The 25,244-nt window shown below is 51.3% G+C and overlaps 1 protein-coding gene across 2 annotated transcripts in view; it reads right to left on the reverse strand.

Annotated features, from left to right (window-relative positions):
- Positions 1 to 7,830: 7,830 nt before the first annotated feature.
- Positions 7,831 to 25,244, reverse strand: part of AHNAK (AHNAK nucleoprotein) — a 30,241-nt gene continuing 12,827 nt past the window's right edge. The window contains exons 5-6 of one of the 2 annotated variants that reach the window (XM_056132079.1): positions 22,440 to 24,767; positions 7,831 to 21,329 (exon numbers count right to left, since the gene is read on the reverse strand). In XM_056132079.1, the coding sequence (XP_055988054.1) occupies positions 8,634 to 21,329; positions 22,440 to 24,767 (15,024 nt within the window). In that variant the 3' untranslated portion in view covers positions 7,831 to 8,633. The other variant, XM_056132080.1, reaches the window with a different exon arrangement.

Raw genomic sequence — 25,244 nt, forward strand, 5'->3', positions numbered from 1 at the left:
CACACACACCCTCTCCCCAGCATTCCTATAGTTGCAGGGTAGCCTGTCCAGGGCTGGGTATGGTAGAAGTGAAGAGGAACAGCACACACACACACACACACAAAACACAACACACACGCACACACACACACACACACACACACACACACACACACCCTCTCCCCAGCATTCCTATAGTTGCAGGGTAGCCCGTCCAGAGCTGGCTATGGTAGAAGTGAAGAGGAACAGCACACACACACACACACACAACACAACACACACACACGCACACACACACACCCTCTCCCCAGCATTCCTATAGTTGCAGGGCAGCCGTTGATGGGGTGAAGGACTGCAGGTTACTATGCAAACGTTTTGGTCATATTTTCTCCCTGTTTACCAACATCCTGGCAGAGGGAAGGACTCAAGAGAAAGATGGGGGTCACCCGCAGGGCAACAAGGGCTGGCAGCAGCTGGACTAAAATGGGCAAAACGTACGGGGGTGAGGGGGGGAAGGCAGGAAAAATAACGAAAAAGAGCCTTTTCCTTTCCTTCCTGGGCGGGACCAGAAATTAGCCTCGCTGTGGTATTCCCAGTTCCCCGCCTTCCTTCTCTTGCTCCCCACACACTCAACATCCATTTTTCAGTTTGCGGTTCCCACAGCCTGGATTGCTCTTCTGCCCGCCTTGAAGCTGTTCTGTGCTGTTATGAACCGCCGCTGCCCTAGAGCAGAGTATGCTGAGTGCTTAAAGCCCGGCTTCTCTGATGATTAGAATAATCTACTTTGCTGTTTTGCTAGCTGTGTGACCCTGTGCATAACACATAACTATTTGAGCTCTGGCTTCTTGTTCTGTGCACAAAAATAAAAATAATAATGATAATAATAATAATAATACCCACCGCTCAGGGTTGTAGAAATCCAAAGAGGGGCTGGAGAGATAGTACAGCAGATCAGATGTTTGCCTTGCACGTGGCCAATCTGAGTTCGATCCTCTGTATCCTATATGGTCCCCTGAGCCCTACCCAGGTGTTGTCTCTGAACAGAATCAGAAGTCAGCCCTGAGCACTTCCAGGTATGTCCCAAAAACACCAAAAAAAAAAATCCAAAGAGAGAAAACATTCAATATGTCATATCCAAAATCATATCCAATACCTAACTCAAAGTAGTATTGTATAGCAAGAGATTCTCTTATAGACTCGCTTATGCTGAGTATATTGTCTATAGTAGTTCATATCATCCTAACTCTGAGAGAGGTACATACAATCCCATCCCAATTCCATAGATAAGGAAACTGAGGCACAGAGAGCTTTCACAGGAATGCACAACTGTGGCCAAATTTACAGCTAGTAATAGTAGGAGTAGTATTACTACGTTCATTAAGGCAAAAGGCTTTGCACAGTGAATAATTACTTTCAGGGATATTGAGGGGAGAGGAAGGAAGAGGGGATTAAAGTGACAGAAGAGGGGCCAGAAAGATTGCACAGTGGGTAGAACACTTGCCTTGCATGCAGCCTCCCCGGGTTTGATCCCTCGCGACCCCCAACAAGAGTGATCCCTGAGTGCAGAGCTGGGAGTAAGCCCTGAGTACCACCAGGTGTGGCCCAAGAACCAATAAATAAATCAATAAAGTGACAAGGACTGTGGTGGGGTCTTAAAATACATAAAGCGCTTAAAGTGCATTAACTTTATATAAAACCGGATTAACACCATTATAACCTTGCATCTCCAATACAATAGTCACGAAAGAAATCTAATCCCTACAAATTTCAAAGACATCTTCTGTTTCCGAAACATTCTCCCCACCCCACCCCACCCCCTAGGGGAAAAACAAATCCCAACTTCTTCACAGAAGTAGCCTCAGCATCATGGGAAAGGAAGAGGCAGTTTTAGCAGAAGGCCAGGACTGACCCAGGCTGAACAACCTCTTCCCGGGTCTTTTCATCACACCTTTCTGGGCCCCTTCTTGCTAAGGCCGAGCTGAGAATCCAGTATGAGTACTCGAGAGACAAAGCACTTTATGAGGTCAGCCATCATACAGCAAGAAGGACGTTGGCCTTAAAAGCCGCCAACCCAGGTTCAATGTCCAGCATCCCATATGGTCCCCTGAGAACCACCAGGAGCCATGAGCCAGGAGTAACCCCTGAGCATCGCTGCATGGAACCCAAAAACAAACAAACAAACAAATAGATAAAAAGAACTGTGGTCTAGAATGTTCTGTCTTGGGGCCGGAGCGATAGTACAGTGCGTAGGGCATTTGCCTTGCACGTGGCTGACCCGGGTTTGATCCCCGGCATCCCATATGGTCCCCCAAGCACCTCCAGGAGTAATTCCTGAGTGCAAAGCCAGGAGTAACCCCTGAGCATCGCTGAGTGTGACCCAAAAAGCAAAAAAAAAACCTAAATAACTAAATAAATAAATAAATAAAATTTGTTTCGAATGTTCTGTCCCAAGAGAAGGTTTTTCTCCTTAACCCTTTCCCATCCTTCGAGCCCACTACCAGATTTTTTTTCTTTTTTTTTTTTCCCCCTGAAGGCCCAACCTCAGACTTGTGGAAAAATCCCAGAGGTTTGCAGAGGGAGCAGAGAGCACTCTCCTCAGCAGAAAGCTCCCCACACATTGGCACCAGCCTGGGGCAGCTCTGGCGGCTCTGGGTCTCCCCAGCTGCCACGCCCTGCTGGACACCACAGGCCAATGCAAGGCTGGTAAACAGCACATGGCATTCCAGGTCAGGCCGTGGCAAGCATTCGTGCACCGAATTCTTTGTCCTCAGCAAGAGAGACAGAGAGCTGCTCTGTTGCTGCAAAGTTCCAAGCAAGAAGCCCATTTTCAAATTCCGCCACTGGAGAGCTGGCCCCAGTCAAGGTCCACGGGCCAGCAGCCTTCTAGAGAGTGCTTGCAGCGGCCAGAGACATAGCACAATGGGTAGGGCATTTGCCTTGCACAGTTCCCCCCACACCGGGATCAATCCCCAACACCCCATTACGGCCCCCCGGGCCCTGCCAGGAGTGATCCCTGAGCACAGAGTAAGCCTTGAGCACCACCGGGTGTGACCTGAAAACCAAAAATAAAATAAGATAAAGTGTTCTCGCAGGCATCAGGGAGATGGATCAGTGGGCTGAAGGGCAGGTCTGGCTTGCATAAACCCAGGGTTTGACCCCTGGCACTGCGTGACCTTCTGACCACTGCTGGGTATGGCCCCAGAGACCCCTAGCACTACCAGGGGAGCCCTCAAACAAAAACAAAGTGTGCTCGTATGATCTGGAACATGGTTCGGGGGTAGAGTCTATGCCTTATATATTTGAGGGATGGAATTCCATCCCTACCTAGTACTGCCATCCAAAAAAAAAAATTGCAAAAGAAACTTGGCCAAATGGATTTTTTTCTTAAAAATTAGGGTTTAAGGATATGATGTGTTTCGCACGCAGCCAAACTATGTTTGATCCCTGACACATGTCACCCGAGCATTGCTGGGTGCATTTGGAGAGACCTGAGTCTGAACAGTATCTTATCCTCAGGCTCTTGGGGGGTCACCAGTGGGCCCCACAAGGCCTCGTGAACACTTAAGAGGGTTGGGGGGGACATCCCAAAATAAATTGGGATTTATTTTGCAAAGTCCATCCAGCAGTGTGACAATGAAGAAACTTGACTTTCTCTCCTCCCTCACCCAGTGATCAAGTTCCCCTGGGTCTGGAAATTTAACCACACTGCCCCAAACACATAACTTAGAACGGCCATGAAGACACATCACCATGTAAACCCCACAAGGAGGGTTTCTCCATGTGGGAGAAAGAGTACACGAGGTAAGGCACTGGTCTTGCGTGCCATGGACCTCTGATTAATCCCTGACACGACATATGGTGCCCCCAAGTACTGCCAGGGGTCACTTCCGAGCACAGAGCCAGGAATAGCCCCTGAACGCGGCTGCATGATGGAAGCCTCCATGGAAGAAAAGATGTTACACTAAGGAGATGCTATTTCCTGGGTGGGGGGGGGGGAACCTTGGGAGGTGGCTCAGAGGACTGGAGCACATGTTCTGCCCGTAGGAGGCCCGGATGCTGTCATGGGGACAGCATGGATGGTCAATAGCAGCCCCCCAGGAGAGAGCTGGGAGAAGCCCCCCAGCGCCCGCAGGGATTGCCCAAGAAGCAAAATATGGAAGGTTCTTTAGGGTAGAAATTCCACGGAAGTGTCATGCCTCCCAATATGTTTGTCGGCCTGCCTGCCTGCCTGCCTTCTGGCACTCTGGGAGAGGAGGTGGGCTATGGGCCCTGCCCACTGGGGGTATAGAGAAGAAGGTGACTGACCCATTCTGGTCCCCAGGTGTGACTCCAGCCTTCCATGGCAGGACCCAGGACCTCAGAGCATCAGGTTTCATGCCTCTGGGTCCTGCAGGGTTTGGGAAATGACTACGACTTAGAGACACTGAGACCTTAGAGAGTGTGGGGGGGGGGGGGGGGGGACTGGGGAAATGGGCGTGAGTCCACAGGCTGAGAATAGCTGCTGGGTTGCCCCCACACACACATTCACTCGGACCCCTGGAGACTCCTTCCTACTGCCCTTTGATAAGACCCTGCTGGTAGGGGCCGGAGCGACAGAACAGAGGTGAGGATGTTTGCCTTGCACACAGACGATCCAGTTCGATCTCTGGCATCCCTTATGGCCCTCTGAGCACCGCCAGGAGTAATTGCTGAGTGCAGAGACAGGAGTAACCCCTGAGCATCACCAGGTGTGACCCAAAAAAAAGACAAAAAATGAAGAAAAAAAAAGACCCTACAGGGGCTGGAGTGATAGTACAGCGGGTAAGGGGTTTGCCTTGCACAGGGCCAACCCAGGTTCGATTCCCGGCATCCCATATGGTCCCCTGAGCATCCCCGGGAGTGATTCTTGAGTGCAAAACCAGGAGTAACCCCTGAGCATCACCGGGTGTGACCCCAAAAGCAGAAAGAAAGAAAGAAAGAAAGAAAGAAAGAAAGAAAGAAAGAAAGAAAGAAAGACAGACCTTACAGGACAGGCATCCCTTTGCCTTCAGCCCGGACCTGATGTGAGGATGGGATGGCTGGGAAGTAGTTTGTCCTTGATTACATTAAGATGTGGACTTGAGACAGTAGAAATAAGGGCCAGGAGGACTTGTCCACAGCTGGAAGTCGGCCTCAAGTGCTGGGGTCTCGAGAACAGTTGGGATAGAGAAGGGACCACTATGACAAAGATAGCTGGGAGTGATCACTCTGGAGAAGAACTGCATGCTGGAAGTAAGTCAAGGAACAAACATGATAACCTCTCAGTACCTGTATTGTAAACCATAATGCCCCAAAGGGGAGAGAGAGAGAGACAGAAACAGACAGAGAGAAGGAAAGCGACTGGCATAGACAGAGGCCAAGGGGAGAGTGGCAGGAGGGAAATAGAGGACATTGGTGGTAAGAAATGTGCACTGGTGGAGGGATGGGTGTTGGAACACTGTATGACTGAAACCCGACCATGAACAGCTTTGTAACTGTGTATCCCGCGGTGATTCAATTTTTAAAAAAAAAAAAGTGACCTTGAGTGCCCAGGAACTTTCATCGCTGATATCATCAGTGCTGGTAGAAAAAGGGGTATTTCCCATGGTCAGAGCATAAGCTTATTATGACATCTCATTCCTACTTTGACAAACTGGCAGGCTACCGAATGTAGCCTGCCCACACGGCAGAGTCTGGCAAACTCCCTGTGGCGTACCCAATATGCCAAATACCAGTAACAATGATGGGTCTCATTCTCCTAAAGAGCCTTGAATATAATCTCAGGGCTAGGATGAAGGAGACGTTACTGGGGCCTGCTCGAGGCAATCGACGAATAACAAGATGATCTGTGATCTGTGAGAGCATTAGCATCCCAGGCCCCCAGGTGCACTGGGGCATTGGGTCTGTGGAGGTGAGCACAAGGAGGTGAATTCAGGGAGGTGAGCACAGGAAGGTGAACACAGGGTGGTTCTGAGACCAGGTCAGCAGGGTGTGTAACAGATGGTGCTCAAGGTGCCATAGTACGGAAGGCACTTGCCTTGCATACATACCACTGGATTAGATCCCTGGTACCTCAAAGGGTTCCCCAAACCCTCCAGGAGTGATCCCTGAGTGCAGAGGCAGGAGTAAGCCCTGAGCATCATCAGGTGTAGCCTCAAAAATACGATGTTCAAGCTGAAGCAATAGCACAGTGGGGAGGGCATTTGCCTTGCACGCGGTCAACCCGAGTTCGAGTCCCAGCATCCCATAAGGTCTCCTAAGCACAGCCAGGGGTAATTTCTGAGTGCAGAACCAGGAGTAGCCCCTGTGCATTGCAAGGTGTGACCCAAAAAGAAAAAAAATTACGATATTCGTTCACTACTTGATTGGGGGCCAGAGAGATGGCTTGGTGTTTGCCTAACACACAACTGACCTTGGTTCAATCCCCAGCACCACAATATCCCCCCACCTGGCTCCTGAGCACTGCAGAGTATGGCCCCCAAACAAAAAAAAATACTGATTGCAGGAATGGACCCTCTAGGAATATCACCCCTTCATCCAGCTAAAAGAAACATTGGGTAGATGCATTATTGGACAGCTCAGGAACTTCTGCATTCACCGGGGGGGTGCACCCCACTGTCTCACCCACCCTCCACACACACATCCCAGCCCAAATCACACTCAGTCCCAACCCACGCCCTTCAGAATTGAGGCAATGAGGACTGGGCTTTAAGGTGTAGGTGCAGGGGCCGGAGCAATAGCACAGCGGGCAGGGCTTTTACCTTACATGTGGCTGACCCGGGTTCAATTCCCAGCATCCCATATAAATCCCCCGAGCACCACCAGGAGTAATTTCTGAATGCAGAGCCAGGAGTAACCCTTGACCATCACCGGGTGTGAGCCAAAAAGCACAAGAAATAAAGTAGATAAAAATAAAAATAGATAAAAGCACCTGGGGGTGCCCAGGCACAGACAGGACAGAGGCAGCGGCACGTAGTGGTGGTGTGTGTCAGAGGTCACGCAAGTGCCCCCCACTCCTGAGCTGGCCTGGAAGGGCTCACATCCGCATCGGACACCATTGGCTCTCCACGAGTCAACTATGTCTAATGATGGAAAGTCATGGGCTTCAGCTGCAAAGGCAGATCCCCAAAAGGCCTTGCTGGTCCTGTGAATACTACCCCCATTTTATGGGCCAGGAGACGAGGCTCCAAGAGCTTAAATGTCTCGCTTAAAAAAACTCACAAAAGCTGGGGCTGGAGCGATAACACAGCAGGTAGGGCATCTGCCTTGGACGCGGCCGACCTGGGTTGGATTCCCAGCATCCCATATGGTCCCCCGAGCACCGCCAGGAGGAATTCCTGAGTGCATGAGCCAGGAGGAACCCCTGTGCATTGCCAGGTGTGACTCAAAAAGGAAAAAAAAACCTCACAAAACCAACTGGAAATCAGGCATATTTTAAAAAAATTTTTTTCTTTTAGTTTATTCCCAGTCAACCAGTGGAGAATACAGCAAGGAAGGGGCTGGTCTTGCACACAGCCAACCTGGCTCCAATTCCTATGTCCTATGCGGTCCCCTGTCACCACCAGAAAAGAAAAGAGGGCATTGTTGCTCTTTGTGATTATTGCAGAGGGCCGGGGGCATGGATTCATGGCTTACATTTTCGGGGCCTGGATTCACTCCCTGGCACCCACGGCCATAACTGAAACTTTCAATGTAATGAACCCCAAAAATTGAAACCTTGATAAATGAATGACAATGAAGTCACCGATCACGCCAGCCACGTCACCGGCTGAATCTGGTCTGAATTCAGTGAGGGCTAAGTGTGTGGTCCCCACCATGCCCCCTGGTCCCCCAACACAGAAGGGACAAGACATGAGCATTAATAAACAGTTTTATTTGCCTTCGACAGCATCAATTCTTTTACATTCTCAATTAATTTGCCATTAAAGTGCTGGAAATTTCCTTAATCATCATAATATTTTTTTTTAGAAAGAGATTAAAAGGAATGAGGCAGTGAGGAAGAAAACACCCATTTCCACATACAGAATGGGAGCCTGGCACGGAGCCTTTAGCGAGGCAACCTGCAAGTTTGAATCCCTTTCCCCATGAGCACCAAACAGGCCGCAACCGCCACCCTGGGGAAGCCGGGTGCCCAGACATCAGCCTGCAGCAGATCCCGGCCCATTTGGGGGTGGGGTGATACCTGAGGCCATCCCATCTTAGGAGAAACGAAGGTTTCTGCCTCCTTCCCCATCCCTCCCCTGACTAATAAAAGCCCCAAAGTTCATTACCATGAAAAAAAAAGAGTGGGTTTCCAGGACCCCAATACTAATTACGTTCAGTAAAAATGAGAATAATAAAACACAAAAAGCTGGCTTAGTAAACAAGAGCTCTCAGCGTTCGATGCCAAAAATCCAACACAACACCCAAAACTGCCATCTGAAGGGCCGGGATGGTGATCTGGTGCGTGGATGCCACGCGGGCACCGCACGCTAGCAGCTCTCGGGCCCATCTGCCAAGTGTCAGGAGCCCGCCAGGTCGCGGTTACCGCCCAGCACTGGCCCTGGGGAGAGCCGAGGTCACTGCATTATTGCTGAGGCTGCGGGCTCGGGAGTTTATATACAGACACGCCCGGGCTGATGTCGTTTATACATCTATGTACACACTCACAGAAGCTGCTACTCTTTCTTTGTGGACACTGAGAGCTCCACCTCGGGCAGGTGGATGCCGACCTTGGTGCCACTGTCATTGCTCGAGGACGAGGAGAGTCGGGACTTCTTGGAGGCCAAGGACACACCACTCCCCTGTAACTTGCCCGCCTCCTCATCGCTCCCAGTCACCTCATAATGACCTTTGCTCTTTGACCCCAGCCCCCCAAAGGTACCAAATTTCAGCTTCCCCTGCTTCCCTTTCACTTTCCCGCCTTCCACTGACACTTCCCCCCCTTCAAATTCCAAAGTCCCCGTTGGGGTGCAGGGCGCAGAGAGCTCCCTCTCATCGCTGAAGGAGTTGGAGCGGTGCCTGGGCTTCTTGCTTTTAAATAAGGAGAATTTGCTTTTGGGGGAGGCGGTCTCGGCCTCCACCTCGCCCTCCAGAGAGCCCAGGCTGGCCTTTGAGCTCTTCAGGTCCCCCTTGGAGCCTGAGATGGAAGCTTCCGGTGAGCCCGTGACTCCACCTTTCCCTTTGGACTTGGAGAAATTAAACTTGGGCATTTTGATTTTGGACTTTTTGAGTTTGATGTCAGAGTCCTCCCATTCGGCCTCTCCGGCCCCAGCCTGAACATTGGCCTCCATTTTGGGGAAGTTGATATCTACCCCGACTTCTCGGCCAACCAGCTCACGGCCAGAGGTGGTAAACTTGGGGATCTTCATTTTAGGGAATGTAACTTTTCCAGATCCGCTTTCCAAGTGACCTTCAGGCCCAGATATGCTCAGCCCAGGAGCCTGGAGTCCAATCTGCCCACCTTTGACCCCAACTTCTCCCTTTGGTCCTGAGAAATGAAGGCCCCCGGCCAGCCTCGGTGCCTCCACGTTGATGGTGGAGGAGACCTGGGGTCCTTTGAGCTCACCCCCGGCACCCGAGACACTCACATGCCCTGGGCTCAGGCTGATATCCGGGGTGCTGAACCCCCCTAAAACATCCACACCTCCTTTGACTTTCGGGCCCTTCAAGCTGATACCACACTCGGACTCAGAAGTGGCCACGTTCAAGGAAGGCCCTTTGAGGCTGACGTCGGGCATGGCCCCGTGGAGGCCCATTCCAGATCCCTTCAGATCACCTTTGATTTCAGGAGCAGAGATGTGCCCAGAGGGGAGTTTCACATTCACCCCCGGGAGCTCCACGGAACCCCCAGAGGCCTTCACTCCAGGCATCTGGACGCCCCCCTCCAGGCCCTGGACGCTGACCCCTCCGAGGGCCCCTTTCACCTTTGGCCCTTCCAAGTTCAAGTCCACGCCAGGTGCTGAGAGCTGAGGCCCTTTCAGGGTCAGGCCTCCAAGGTTGCCCTCCAGGCCCGGCCCCTTCAGGTCGCCAGTGACTTGTGGCCCCTGAACGTTAATGTCCAAGTCAGACCCTGAAGTGGAGATGCCAAATTGGGGTAGCTTCATTTGGGGAAGCTTAATACCACCTTCGGGGGCCTCCAAGCTCAGGTCAGGAGCCCCCACTGATACTTTCGGGCCCTTGATGTCTCCCTGCAAGTGGGGTCCCTTCAGGGTCACACCGGGTGCCCCCACATTCAAAGATGCCGTGGTGTCTACACCACTGCCACGAAGGTCAAGCCCTGGGGTCTGTATCTTCATGCCAGAGACGGAGGCGTCCAGGTCTCCCTTCAAGCTTGGTCCCTTCAGGTTCAGGTCAAGGTCAGGCCCTGAGATCTTGGGCATGGAGAGGTTCGCTGAGGGTAAATCCACATTGGGTCCTTTCAGAGACACATCGGGCCCTTCCAGCTTCACATCCGGGGCACTCAAGCCTCCCTCCAGAGAGGGGAGCTGGACCCCTGCCACCCCGCCTTCCACTTTCATGCCTGGAACACCAATCTTGGGCATGGAGAACTTGGGGAACTTGATTTTTGCGTCTGGACCTTGCAGATCGACCTCGGGGCCTTCCAGGCCCACACTGGGGACTTCGCCCTTGATCTTTGCTCCTTTCAAGTTTACATTCACATCAGGGGTGGAGATTTGGGGGCCAGAGATGCCAAATGATGGGCCCTTGAGTTTCACATCGGGGCCTTCTACCTGCAGGTTGGGACCTTTCAAGTCACCCTCTATTTTGGGCCCAGAGACGTCCACTCCGGGCATCTTGAACTTCGGGGCCTTGAGCTTGACATCGGCACCTTCCACATGTAGCCCAGGTGAGGAAATATCCAGTTCAGGTGCCTGAATCTCCCCTTCTATTTTGGGGCTGGGGAGAGGGGCCTCGGCTTTGAACTTGGGTGACTTAATGTCAAATTCTACATCTGGGAAGTACATCTTCCCAAACATCGGTTTCTTCGTTTTGGGCGATTTCACATCGACTTTCAAGGCAGCCTCTGGCCCAGTCACACTGACGTCCATATCAGGAGCTTTCAAACTGGCATCCAACTCACCCCCGGGAACAGTCAGATCAAATCCCTGCTTTTTGGCCTTCATTTTAGGACCACTCATGTGAATTTTTGGCATCTTGAACTTACTTTTCTTGACCTTGCCACCAATGCTAATTTCAGGGGTGTCCACATTCAGTTCTGCATCAGGGACAGTCACATCTAGAGAAGGAGATTTGATGTCTGCTTTGGGGCCTTTGGCCCCAAATCCAAACTTGGGTTTCTTGAATTTGGGCACTTTAACATCTGGCCCTTCGATGTTAATATCTGGGCTCTCCATGTGTACATCCAAGCTCGGAGCCTCTAAATCAACCTTGGGGCCTTTGAGATCCAGATCACCACCTTCTAGCTTGGGACCAGAAATTCCAATTTTAGGGGCCTTGAGGTGCAAGTCAATATCTGGAGCTGAAACTTTGGGGGCAGATATGTCCAGTGATGGCATCTTCAAGTTCAGGCCACCAAGTTTGGCATCAGGGCCTTCAACATCCAGACCTGGACCTTTGAGGTCTAATTCTGGGCCTTTGAAACTACCTTCCATCTTAGGCACTGACACATCAAAGTCTCCTTTGACCTTGGGCCCTTTCAAATCCAAGTCAACATCAGGCATGGAGATTTTGGGAGCTTTGATATTTATCTCAGGCATCTTGAACTTGGGGCCCTTCAGTTTGGCATCAGGACCCTCAATGTTCACATCTGGAACATCAATGTCCACCTTGGGTCCAGAGATATCAAGGTCAGCTTTGGGCAGGTTCACATCCACCTCGGGACCCTCTCCCTTGAAGCCTGGCATGCTGAACTTGGGCATCTTCACCTTGGGCATCTTGAGGTGCCAGTCGGGGCCATGAACATCCACATCTGGGGCATTGATGTCTACTTTGGGGCCCTTGAGGTCAATATCAGGACCCTGAAGGTCTCCTTCCACTTTGGGCAGAGAAATATCCACATCACCCTTCACCTTTGGACCCTTCAAGTTCAGGTCGACTTCAGGCATGTTGATCTTTGGGCCCTTGAGGTGGAGGTCAGGCATCTTAAATTTGGGACCCTTCAGTTTGCCCTCTGGGCCATGAATGTCAATTTCAGGAGTGTCAATGTCCAGCTTAGGGCCTTTCAGATCTCCTTCCAATTTAGGAACAGAAAGGTCCATATCTCCCTTTAGTTTAGGCCCTTTCAAGTTCAAATCAATGTCACTCATGGAGATTTGTGGAGTTTTGAAATGTACATCAGGCATCTTAAATTTGGGCCCTTTGAGCTTCCCTTCAGGACCTTCGATATCCACTTCTGGCCCTTTCAGGTCACCTTCCACCTTAGGGAGTGAAAGGTCCACATCCCCCTTCACCTTCGGCCCTTTCAAACTTAAGTCCAAGTCAGGCATAGAGATCTTGGGGGCTTTAATGTGCATCTCTGGCATCTTAAATTTGGGACCCTTCAGTTTTCCTTCTGGTCCTTCAAGGTTGATATCAGGAGTGTCTATGTCCAATTTAGGGCCCTTTATGTCAATTTCAGGGCCTTTGAGATCACCTTCAACTTTGGGGAGAGAAACATCCACATCCCCCTTCACTTTGGGCCCTTTGAGGTTAAAGTCAAGTTCTGGCATGGAGATCTTAGGAGCTTTGATGTTCATCTCAGGCATCTTAAACTTGGGGCCCTTCAGTTTGGCATCTGGACCCTCAATGTTCACATCTGGAACATCAATGTCCACCTTGGGTCCAGATACATTAAGGTCTGCCTTGGGCAGGTTCACATCCAATTCAGGACCCTCTCCCTTGAAACTTGGCATGCTGAACTTGGGCATCTTCACTTTGGGCATCTTGAGGTGCCAGTCTGGGCCATGAACATCCACATCTGGGGCGTTAATGTCAACTTTGGGTCCCTTGATGTCAAGTTCAGGGCCTTTGAGGTCTCCTTCCACAGTAGGTAGAGAAACATCCACATCACCCTTCACCTTAGGGCCTTTCAGATTTAAGTCAAGGTCCGGCATGGAGATCTTAGGGGCTTTAATATTTATCTCAGGCATCTTAAACTTGGGGCCCTTCAGTTTGGCATCAGGACCCTCAACGTTCACATCTGGAACGTCAATGTCCACCTTGGGTCCTGAGACATCAAGGTCAGCTTTGGGCAGGTTCACATCCACCTCAGGGCCCTCTCCCTTGAAGCCTGGCATGCTGAACTTGGGCATCTTCACTTTGGGCATCTTCAGGTGCCAGTCGGGGCCATGAACATCCACATCTGGGGCATTGATGTCTACTTTGGGGCCCTTGAGGTCAATATCAGGACCCTGAAGTTCTCCTTCCATTTTAGGCAGAGAAACGTCCACATCACCCTTCACCTTTGGGCCCTTCAAGTTCAGATCGACTTCAGGCATAGAGATCTTGGGTGTCTTGAGGTGGAGTTCAGGCATCTTGAATTTAGGGCCCTTCAATTTGGCATCGGGACCCTCAATGTTCACATCTGGAGCTTCAATGTCCACCTTGGGTCCAGAAATATCAAGGTCGGCCTTGGGAAGGTTCACGTCTACTTCAGGACCCTCTCCTTTGAAACCAGGCATGCTGAACTTGGGCATTTTCACCTTGGGCATCTTCAGGTGCCAGTCTGGGCCATGAACACCCACATCTGGGGCATCAATGTCCACTTTGGGGCCCTTGATGTCTACTTCAGGGCCTTTCAGCTCACCTTCCACCTTAGGCAGGGAGACGTCCACATCACCCTTCACCTTAGGGCCTTTCAGGTGCAAATCAAGGTCAGGCATGGAGATCTTGGGGGCCTTGATATTCATCTCGGGCATCTTGAACTTGGGGCCCTTCATTTTCGCATCTGGCCCTTCAATGTTCACATCTGGGCCTTCAATGTCCACTTTGGGTGCTGAGATGTCAAGGTCAGCCTTGGGCAGGTTCACATCCACCTCGGGGCCCTCTCCCTTGAAGCCTGGCATGCTGATCTTGGGCATCTTGATCTTGGGCATCTTCAGGTGCCAGTCTGGGCCATGAACTTCGGGGGCATCAATGTCCACTTTGGGGCCCTTGATGTCAACTTCAGGGCCTTTCAGCTCACCTTCCACCTTAGGCAGGGAGACGTCCACATCACCCTTCACCTTAGGGCCTTTCAGGTGCAAATCAAGGTCAGGCATGGAGATCTTGGGGGCCTTGATGTTCATCTCGGGCATCTTGAACTTGGGGCCCTTCAGTTTTGCATCTGGTCCTTCAATGTTCACATCTGGGCCTTCAATGTCCACTTTGGGTGCTGAGATGTCAAGGTCAGCCTTGGGCAGGTTCACATCCACCTCGGGGCCCTCTCCCTTGAAGCCTGGCATGCTGATCTTGGGCATCTTGATCTTGGGCATCTTCAGGTGCCAGTCTGGGCCATGAACTTCGGGGGCATCAATGTCCACTTTGGGGCCCTTGATGTCAACTTCAGGGCCTTTCAGCTCACCTTCCACCTTAGGCAGGGAGACGTCCACATCACCCTTCAACTTTGGACCCTTTAGATTTAAGTCAAGGTCAGGCATCGATATTTTGGGAGCCTTTATGTGCATCTCTGGCATCTTGAATTTGGGGCCCTTCAGTTTCCCCTCTGGGCCCTCAATGTTAATATCGGGAGTGTCAATGTCTACTTTGGGGCCCTTGATGTCCACTTCAGGGCCCTTTAGTTCACCTTCCACTTTTGGCAAAGTCACATCCACATCGCCCTTTATTTTGGGGCCTTTCAGGTTAAAGTCAAGGTCTGGCATGGATATCTTGGGGGCCTTGATGTTCATTTCAGGCATCTTGAATTTGGGGCCCTTCAGTTTGGCATCTGGGCCCTCAATGTTCACATCTGGAACGTCAATGTCTACCTTGGGTCCAGAGATGTCAAGGTCAGTCTTGGGCAGGTTTACATCCACTTCGGGGCCCTCTCCCTTGAAGCCTGGCATGCTGAACTTGGGCATTTTCATCTTGGGCATCTTCAGGTGCCAGTCTGGGCCGTGAACATCCACATCTGGGGCACTGATATCGACTTTGGGGCCTTTGATATCAACATCTGGTCCCTTCAGGTCCCCCTCAACTTTAGGTAGTGAAACATCCACATCCCCTTTGATCTTGGGGCCCTTCAAGTTTAAGTCAATGTCAGGCACGGAGATCTTGGGAGCTTTGATATTCATGTCAGGCATCTTAAATTTGGGTCCCTTTAAGCTTCCTTCTGGACCTTCCAAATTTATTTCTGGGCCCTCAATGTTCATAGTGGGAGCCTCAATGTTGATATCTCCTTTGGGCAGGTCCACAGAGAAATCTGGCCCTTCTGCTTTCAAACCAGGCACACCAAACTTGGGCATTTTCATTTTAGGCATTTTCAAATTCCACTCTGGACCATGAACATCCACATCGGGTGCTTCAAGATGCACTTCTGGTGCCTTGACATCCAGTTTGGGTCCTTTAAGGTCACCTTCTAAACTAGGAACTGCAACATCTAAGTCTCCTTTGACTTTAGGACTTTTCAGATTTAACTCCACATCAGGCATAGAAACTTTAGGAGATGAAATACTCAGGAAAGGCATTTTGAACTTGGACCCTTTCACTTTTCCTTGGACCTCAACATCAGGTGCATTAATATCAACCTTTGGACCTGTGACATCAATGTCTGGTTTTTTAACTTTGACATCCACCTCAGGTGTCTGAACTTTGGAGCCCGAAAAATTAAATTTGGGAAGCTTAAAACGAGGCTTCTTTGCCTTGCCTTCAATGTTCACTTTGGGGCCAGAAATATCCACATCAGGACCCTTTATGTCCAATTTGGGAGCTTTAATGTCACCTTCCAATTTGGGTCCAGAAACATCAATATCTCCCTTAAGCTTTGAGCCTTTCAAATTCAAGTCAATTTCTGGCATGGTGATCTTGGGCATGTTCATGTGCATGTCAGGCATCTTCAGTTTGGGACCTTTTAGTTTACCTTCTGGGCCATGAATGTCAATATCTGGAGTATCTATATCTACCTTTGGGGCCTTGATGTCAAGACTAGGCCCCTTAAGTTCACCTTCTACATTTGGAAGTGAAGCATCCACCTCTCCTTTAATCTTAGGGCCCTTAAGATGAAGATCCAAATCGGGCATGGAGATCTTGGGAGCCTTGATGTTCATCTCAGGCATCTTGAACTTGGGGCCCTTTAGTTTGGCATCTGGACCTTCGATATTTACATCTGGAACATCAATGTCTACCTTAGGTCCTGAGATATCAATATCAGCCTTGGGCAAGTTGACATCCACTTCTGGGCCCTCTCCTTTAAAGCCAGGCATGCCGAATTTGGGCATTTTCATCTTAGGCATCTTTAAGTGCCAGTCGGGGCCATGTACATTCACATCTGGAACATCAATGTCTACTTTGGGGCCTTTAATATCCACTTCAGGAACTTTCACCTCACCTTCCACTTTTGGTAAAGACACATCCACATCACCCTTCACTTTGGGGCCCTTCAAGTTAAGGTCAATATCAGGCATGGAGATCTTGGGGGCCTTGATATTCATCTCGGGCATCTTAAATTTAGGGCCCTTCAATTTGGCATCGGGACCCTCAATGTTCACATCTGGAACTTCAATGTCCACCTTGGGTCCTGAGATATCAAGGTCCGCTTTGGGAAGATTCACGTCTACTTCAGGACCCTCTCCTTTGAAACCAGGCATGCTGAACTTGGGCATTTTCACCTTGGGCATCTTCAGGTGCCAGTCTGGGCCATGAACTTCGGGGGCATCAATGTCCACTTTGGGGCCCTTGATGTCAACTTCAGGGCCTTTCAGCTCACCTTCCACCTTAGGCAGGGAGACGTCCACATCACCCTTCACCTTAGGGCCTTTCAGGTGCAAATCAAGGTCAGGCATGGAGATCTTGGGGGCCTTGATGTTCATCTCGGGCATCTTGAACTTGGGGCCCTTCAGTTTTGCATCTGGTCCTTCAATGTTCACATCTGGGCCTTCAATGTCCACTTTGGGTGCTGAGATGTCAAGGTCAGCCTTGGGCAGGTTCACATCCACCTCGGGGCCCTCTCCCTTGAAGCCTGGCATGCTGATCTTGGGCATCTTGATCTTGGGCATCTTCAGGTGCCAGTCTGGGCCATGAACTTCGGGGGCATCAATGTCCACTTTGGGGCCCTTGATGTCAACTTCAGGGCCTTTCAGCTCACCTTCCACCTTAGGCAGGGAGACGTCCACATCACCCTTCACCTTAGGGCCTTTCAGGTGCAAATCAAGGTCAGGCATGGAGATCTTGGGGGCCTTGATGTTCATCTCGGGCATCTTGAACTTGGGGCCCTTCAGTTTTGCATCTGGCCCTTCAATGTTCACATCTGGGCCTTCAATGTCCACTTTGGGTGCTGAGATGTCAAGGTCAGCCTTGGGCAAGTTCACATCCACCTCGGGGCCCTCTCCCTTGAAGCCTGGCATGCTGAATTTGGGCATTTTCATCTTGGGCATCTTCAGGTGCCAGTCTGGGCCTTGAACATTCACGTCTGGGGCATCAATGTCAACTTTGGGGCCTTTGATGTCAATTTCGGGACCCTTGAGATCTCCTTCCACCTTAGGTAGGGAAACATCCACATCACCCTTCACTTTGGGGCCTTTGAGGTTCAAGTCAATGTCCGGCATGGAGATCTTAGGAGCTTTGATGTTCATCTCAGGCATCTTGAATTTGGGGCCCTTCAGTTTGGCATCTGGACCCTCAACGTTTACATCTGGAACGTCAATGTCCACCTTGGGCCCAGAGATGTCAAGGTCGGCCTTGGGCAGGCTCACGTCCACTTCAGGACCCTCTCCCTTGAAGCCCGGCATGCTGAACTTGGGCATTTTCATCTTGGGCATCTTTAGGTGCCAGTCTGGGCCATGAACTTCAGGAGCATTTATGTCTACTTTGGGACCCTTGACATTCACATCTGGTACTTTAATTTTGCCTTCTACTTCGGGCACAGACATGTCTACATCTCCTTTGATTTTGGGTCCTTTCAGATGCAGGTCCACGTCAGGCATAGAAATGTTGGGGGTCTTGAAATGCATATCAGGCATTTTGAACTTGGGGCCTTTTAATTTGCCCTCTGGTCCTTCCAGGTCAATGTCTGGACCTTTGAGATCACCTTCCAATTTGGGAACATCAACGTCCACATCTCCCTTTATCTTGGGACTTTTTAAATGTAGATCAATGTCTGGCATGGAGATTTTGGGAGTTTTGAAGTGCATGTCTGGCATCTTAAACTTAGGACTCTTCCATTTGCCTTCTGGACCTTCCACAGATACATCTGGCATGTCAACATCCAACTTGGGGCCTTTAATATCAACTTCTGGTCCCTTTAATTCCCCTTCCAGCTTTGGGGCAGAAACATCCACCTCTCCTTTGATTTTAGGTGCCTTTAAGTTGAAATCCACATCAGGCATGGAGATCTTTGGGGCATGGAAATGCATGTCTGGCATCTTAAACTTAGGGCCCTTCAGCTTGGCCTCTGGACACTCCAGATTCACATCTGGAACGTCAATGTCCACTTTGGGAGCTGAAACATCAATGTCGGCCTTGGGCAGGTTCACATCCACCTCTGGGCCCTCTCCCTTGAAGCCTGGCATGCTGAATTTGGGCATTTTCATCTTGGGCATCTTCAGGTGCCAGTCTGGGCCATGAACGTCCACATCTGGGGCATTGATGTCCACTTTGGGTGCCTTGATGTCCACCTCTGGCACCTTCACTTCCCCTTCTATCTTGGGCACAGACACATCCATGTCCCCTTTGATTTTGGGGCTTTTCATGTGTAAGTCTACGTCAGGCATGGAGAGCTTGGGGGCCTTGAAGTGCATGTCAGGCATCTTGAACTTGGGACCCTTCAACTTGGCATCTGGACACTCAAGGCTCACATCTGGAACTTCAACATCTACTTTGGGTACTTTGATGTCCACCTCTGGCACTTTCATTTCACCTTCTATCTTGGGCACTGACACATCCACGTCTCCCTTGACTTTGGGGCCCTTCAAGTGTAAGTCCACGTCGGGCATGGAGATCTTGGGGGTCTTAAAATGCATGTCCGGCATCTTGAACTTGGGGCCCTTCAGCTTGGCCTCTGGACACTCCAGATTCACATCTGGAACGTCAATGTCCACCTTGGGTCCTGAAATATCAATGTCTGCCTTGGGCAGGTTCACATCCACATCAGGACCTTCTCCCTTGAAGCCTGGCATGCTGAACTTGGGCATTTTCATCTTGGGCATCTTCAGATGCCAGTCTGGGCCATGAACGTCCACGTCTGGGGCACTGATGTCCACTTTGGGGCCTTTAATGTCCATCTCTGGCACTTTCACTTCACCTTCTATCTTGGGCACAGACACATCCATCTCTCCTTTGATTTTAGGTGTCTTTAAGTTGAAATCCACGTCGGGCATGGAGATCTTAGGGGCATGGAAATGCATGTCTGGCATCTTGAACTTGGGGCCCTTCAGCTTGGCGTCTGGACACTCAAGGCTCACATCTGGGGCTTCAATGTCCATTTTGGGTCCTTTAATGTCCACCTCTGGCACTTTCATTTCACCTTCTATCTTGGGCACTGACACATCCACATCCCCTTTGACCTTAGGACCCTTCAAGTGTAAATCCACGTCAGGCATGGAGATCTTGGGGGCCTTAAAATGCATGTCCGGCATCTTGAACTTGGGGCCCTTCAGCTTGGCATCAGGACACTCCAGATTGACGTCTGGCACCTCCACATCCACACTGGGCCCTTTAATATCCACTTGTGGACCTCTGAGCTCACCTTCTAGTTCTGGCATGGAAGCATCTATCTCTCCTTTCAGTTTGGGTCCCTTCAAATTCAAGTCCACATCTGGCATGGAGATCTTGTGAGATTTGAGATTCAATTTTGGCATCTTAAATTTAGAGCCTTTCAATTTTCCTTCTGGCCCCTCAATGTCCAAATCAGGAGTATCAATGTCCACTTTGGGGCCAGAAACATGAAGATCAGCCTTGGGCAGGTTCACATCCACATCAGGACCTTCTCCCTTGAAGCCTGGCATGTTGAATTTGGGCATTTTCATCTTGGGCATCTTCAGGTGCCAGTCTGGGCCATGAACGTCCACATCTGGGGCATTGATGTCCACTTTGGGGCCTTTGATGTCCACTTCTGGCGCTTTCACTTCCCCTTCTATCTTGGGCACAGACACGTCCATGTCCCCTTTGATTTTGGGGCTTTTCATGTGTAAGTCAACGTCGGGCATGGAGAGCTTGGGGGCCTTGAAGTGCATGTCGGGCATCTTGAACTTGGGACCTTTCAGTTTTCCTTCTGGACATTCAATATCAACTTCACCAACATCCACATCCATTTTAGGGGCTTTCACATCAATTTCAGGACCTTTCAAGTCCCCTTCCACTTTGGGAAGGGAAAAACCAGCATCAGTTTTCATTTTGGGGCCTTTCAGATTAAGTCCAACATCAGGCAAAGAGATTTTGTGTGTCTGTATGTTCATGCTCGGCATCTTGAACTTGGGGCCCTTCAGTTTGGCATCTGGGCCATGAATGTCAACATCAGGAGTGTCTATGTCCACCTTGGGTCCTGAGACATCAAGGTCGGCCTTGGGCAGGTTCACATCCACCTCAGGGCCCTCTCCCTTGAAGCCTGGCATGCTGAACTTGGGCATCTTCACTTTGGGCATCTTCAGGTGCCAGTCTGGGCCATGAACATCCACATCTGGGGCATTGATGTCCACTTTGGGGCCTTTAACGTCAACATCTGGGACTTTTATCTCTCCTTCAACTTTTGGAGCCTTCACATCATAATCACCTTTAATTTTAGGGCCTTTCAAATTCAAGCTAACATCTGGCATTGATATCTTCTGAGGCTTTATATTCACTTCTGGCATCTTAAATTTAGGACCTTTTATTTTTGCATCTGGACCTTCAATATTCACATCTGGAACGTTAATGTCCACCTTGGGTGCTGAAACATCTATGTCAGCCTTGGGCAGGTTCACATCTACCTCAGGGCCCTCTCCCTTGAAGCCTGGCATGCTGAACTTGGGCATCTTCACTTTGGGCATCTTCAGGTGCCAGTCTGGGCCTTGAACATCCACATCTGGGGCATTGATGTCCACTTTGGGGCCTTTAACATCAACATCTGGGACTTTTATCTCTCCTTCAACTTTTGGAGCCTTCACATCATAATCACCTTTAATTTTAGGGCCTTTCAAATTCAAGCTAACATCTGGCATTGATATCTTCTGAGGCTTTATATTCACTTCTGGCATCTTAAATTTAGGACCTTTTATTTTTGCATCTGGACCTTCAATATTCACATCTGGAACATTAATGTCCACCTTGGGTGCTGAAACATCTATGTCAGCCTTGGGCAGGTTCACATCTACCTCTGGGCCCTCTCCCTTGAAGCCTGGCATGCTGAACTTAGGCATTTTCATCTTGGGCATCTTCAGGTGCCAGTCTGGGCCTTGAACATCCACATCTGGGGCATTTATGTCCACTTTGGGTGCCTTGATGTCCACCTCTGGCACCTTCACTTCCCCTTCTATCTTGGGCACAGACACGTCCATGTCCCCTTTGATTTTGGGGCTTTTCATGTGTAAGTCCACATCGGGCATGGAGATCTTGGGGGCCTTGAAGTGCATGTCGGGCATCTTGAACTTGGGGCCCTTCAGCTTGGCTTCTGGACCCTCAAGGCTCACATCTGGAACGTCAATGTCCACCTTGGGTGCTGAGACATCAAGGTCGGCCTTGGGCAGGCTCACGTCCACCTCTGGGCCCTCTCCCTTGAAGCCTGGCATGCTGAACTTGGGCATTTTCATCTTGGGCATCTTCAGGTGCCAGTCTGGGCCATGAACGTCCACATCTGGGGCATTGATGTCAACTTTGGGTGCCTTGATGTCCACCTCTGGCATCTTCACTTCCCCTTCTATCTTGGGTACAGACATGTCCATCTCTCCTTTGATTTGGGGGCTTTTCATGTGTAAGTCTACATCGGGCATGGAGAGCTTGGGGGCCTTGAAGTGCATGTCGGGCATCTTGAACTTGGGGCCCTTCAGCTTGGCATCTGGACCCTCCAGGCTCAGATCAGGAGCACTAAGATCCACTTTGGGTGCAGAAAGGTCCATCTTGGGCAGGTTCACATCCAGCTCTGGGCCCTCTCCTTTCAGGCTCGGCACGCTGAACTTGGGCATTTTCATCTTGGGCATCTTCAGGTTCCAATCAGGGCCATGAACTTCAACATCCGGGGCAGTGACATCGACCTTTGGCCCTTTCAAGTCCCCTTCCAACTTTGGTACTGTGACATCATATTCTCCCTTGACCTTGGGGCCTTTCAGATGCAAATCCACATCAGGCATGGAGATCTTGGGGCCCTTGATGTTCATCTTAGGACTCTTCAGCTCTCCTTCAGGCCCTTCAAGGCTCACATCTGGAACGTTAATGTCCACCTTGGGTGCTGAGACATCAAGGTCGGCCTTGGGCAGGTTCACGTCCACCTCTGGGCCCTCTCCCTTGAAGCCTGGCATGCTGAACTTGGGCATTTTCATCTTGGGCATCTTCAGGTTCCAGTCTGGACCGTGCACATCCACATCCGGGACATCAATGTCCACTTTGGCACTTTTAAGTTCAACATCGGGCACTTTTATCTCACCTTCAGCCCTTGGTACGGTGACATCATATTCCCCTTTGACTTTGGGGCCTTTCAAATGTAAGTCGACATCTGGCACAGAGATCTTCGGGGCTTTGATATTCATGTCCGGCATCTTAAACTTGGGCCCCTTCAGTTTCCCGTCCGGTCCCTCAATGCTCACATCTGGAGCACTGACGTCCACTTTGGGGACAGAAATGTCCATATCAGCCTTTGGCAGCTTCACCTCCACTTCAGGGCCCTCTGCTTTGACTCCAGGCACATTGAATTTGGGCATTTTCATCTTGGGCATCTTCAGATGCAAGTCTGGACCGTGTATTTCCACATCGGGGGTAGTGATGTCCACTTTAGGGCCTTTCATGTCTCCTTCAAGTTTTGGCACTGTGACATCGTATTCTCCCTTCATCTTTGTGCCCGTGAGGTGCAGATCTACATCTGGCACAGAGATCTTAGGTGTCTTCATACTCAGGTCAGGCATTTTTACGTCGGGGCCCTTCAGTTTGCCCCCTGAGCTCCCAATGTGGACACCGGGGGCTTCAACATTGATCTCAGGTCCTGAAACACTGGCACTTCCTTTGGGGAGATTCACATTCACCTCGGGACCCTCCCCTTTGACTCCTGGAACGCTGAACTTGGGCATTTTCATCTTGGGCATCTTCAGGTTCCAGTCTGGGCCACGCACATCAGCCTCGGGGGCGCTGATGTCCACCTCAGGGCCTTTGCCTTTCCCTTCCACCTTTGGGAGCGTGACATCTACACCCCCTTTCACTTTAGGGGAGACCGCATTAAAGTCCACATCAGCCATGGAGATCTTGCAGGTGCCTGTTTTCCCAGAGGGACCACTGAGCTTGGGGCCCTGAACCTCTAGGCTGGGGGTCTCAATGTCCACTTTGGAGCCCTTCACTGACACCTGAGGGCCTTTCACATCCCCCTGGACTCCGGGAACGGAAATCTTGGTATCTCCTTTCAGTTTGGGGGACCCGAGGCTCAGGTCAACATCCTGCATGGAGATCTTAGGCTTCTGCACGATCATCTCAGGACCCTTGACTTTGGCACCCTTCAGCTTCCCGGAGGCAGCTTCAGGCAGGCTGACACCCGCAGACACCCCAGGGAGAGTCACTTCACCTGCAGGCAGCGTCACGTCCACGCCAGCTGCCTCTCCCTTCACACCGGGCACTGAGAACTGGGGGACTTTCATCTTGGGGATGTTCAGCTTGCCCCCCAAGCCATGAATATCGACCTCAGGGGCTCGAATTTCCACAGCTGGGCCGCTAAGGCTGCCCTCAACTTTGGGAGCGGAGAGGTCCACACCCACGGTCCCCTGGGGCCTGGTCCCTTTCAGGCCTAAGTCACCCTCGAGTGATGGGCTGGTGATGCCGGGACCCTTCAGTTTGCCCTCAACGTTGACACTGGGTGCAGTGACATCCACCCGGGGGCCCTGCACGCTCCCACCGATGGCCACACCTGACTTGCTGCCCACAGAGACCTCAGGGGCAGAAACAGTCAGCCCTGCCTCTCCCTGGCCCGCAGGCCCTGCTGACACCCCAAACGTGGGCACTTTCATGGTGGGGATCTTAATCTTCCCCTCACCACCGCTCCCAAAGGACGGACCCTGCACCTCCACTGAACCACCCCCCAGAGAGGACGAAACGCCCACCCCTGGAGCCTGGACCCCTCCTTTGCCCCCCAAGTCCAAGCCCTTTGCACTGACATTGACTCCCGGGCTCCCCACCTTTACCCCAGGCACGGTGACCTGGACCTGCGTGTGGCCAGCACCTTGGAACTCCGGTCCCAAAGCAGAATGGGCCCCCGCTTGGAAGTCGCCGGAAGCGCCTGAGCCCGCGGGCAGCCTGATCACGGTCTTCCCGGGCTGCGTCTCCACGTCCATGGTGGAGATTTCCGTCAGTTCGTGCCGCGGAATCTTGATCTTGAACTCTGGACTGCTGATGTCGATGTCCTTGGCGCCTTCCCGGCCCGTCACGTCCACTGTGTAGGCCGTGACCCTTCGGGTCACCGTTATGGTACGGCTCTGGGTCTCCCCAAGATCCCCTTCCAAGCCATCCTCCGACCGCAGCCGAGGCTTGATCTTGGTGGTGTAGATGCGCTGGTACTCTTCATCGTCCCCGCTCTGCAAAGACAGGCCGGCAGACGTTGCAGCCCACCCGCCCCACCTCAGACGCCAGCCGCAGCCCAGTCTACAATTCCGGGGGGCAGGAGGGGGGGTGAGAGGGGAGTTGGAGAGGATATTTCCCACTTAGGGAGGTCCCCAAGGGAAGTCCACAGAGCCTAAGGCAGAACATTAGGGACTAAAAAACGAAGGCCAGTAAGAGACAATCTAGCGGGAAAGGCATTTGCCCTGCACACAGCTGACCCAGGTTCGATCCCCAGCACCCCTCAATGGTCCCCCCGAGGCCTGCCAGGGAGTGATTCCTGCGCAGAGTCAGGAGCCAGCCCTTGAGCACTGCCGGGGAGGGCTCAAAAACAACCGAGCAGCGGCATCGCAGGAGGAAAAGATGATGCGGGAAGCAGAGACCATGGTGGGGGGGAGGCGTCAGGAAGGGATGTCCCCTGGGCCACCTGCACCAGGGCAGGGCTCGCCATCAGC

This window comes from Sorex fumeus, unplaced genomic scaffold (genome assembly GCF_029834395.1).
Source record: "Sorex fumeus unplaced genomic scaffold, SorFum_2.1 ptg000093l, whole genome shotgun sequence".
NCBI lineage: Eukaryota > Metazoa > Chordata > Mammalia > Eulipotyphla > Soricidae > Sorex > Sorex fumeus.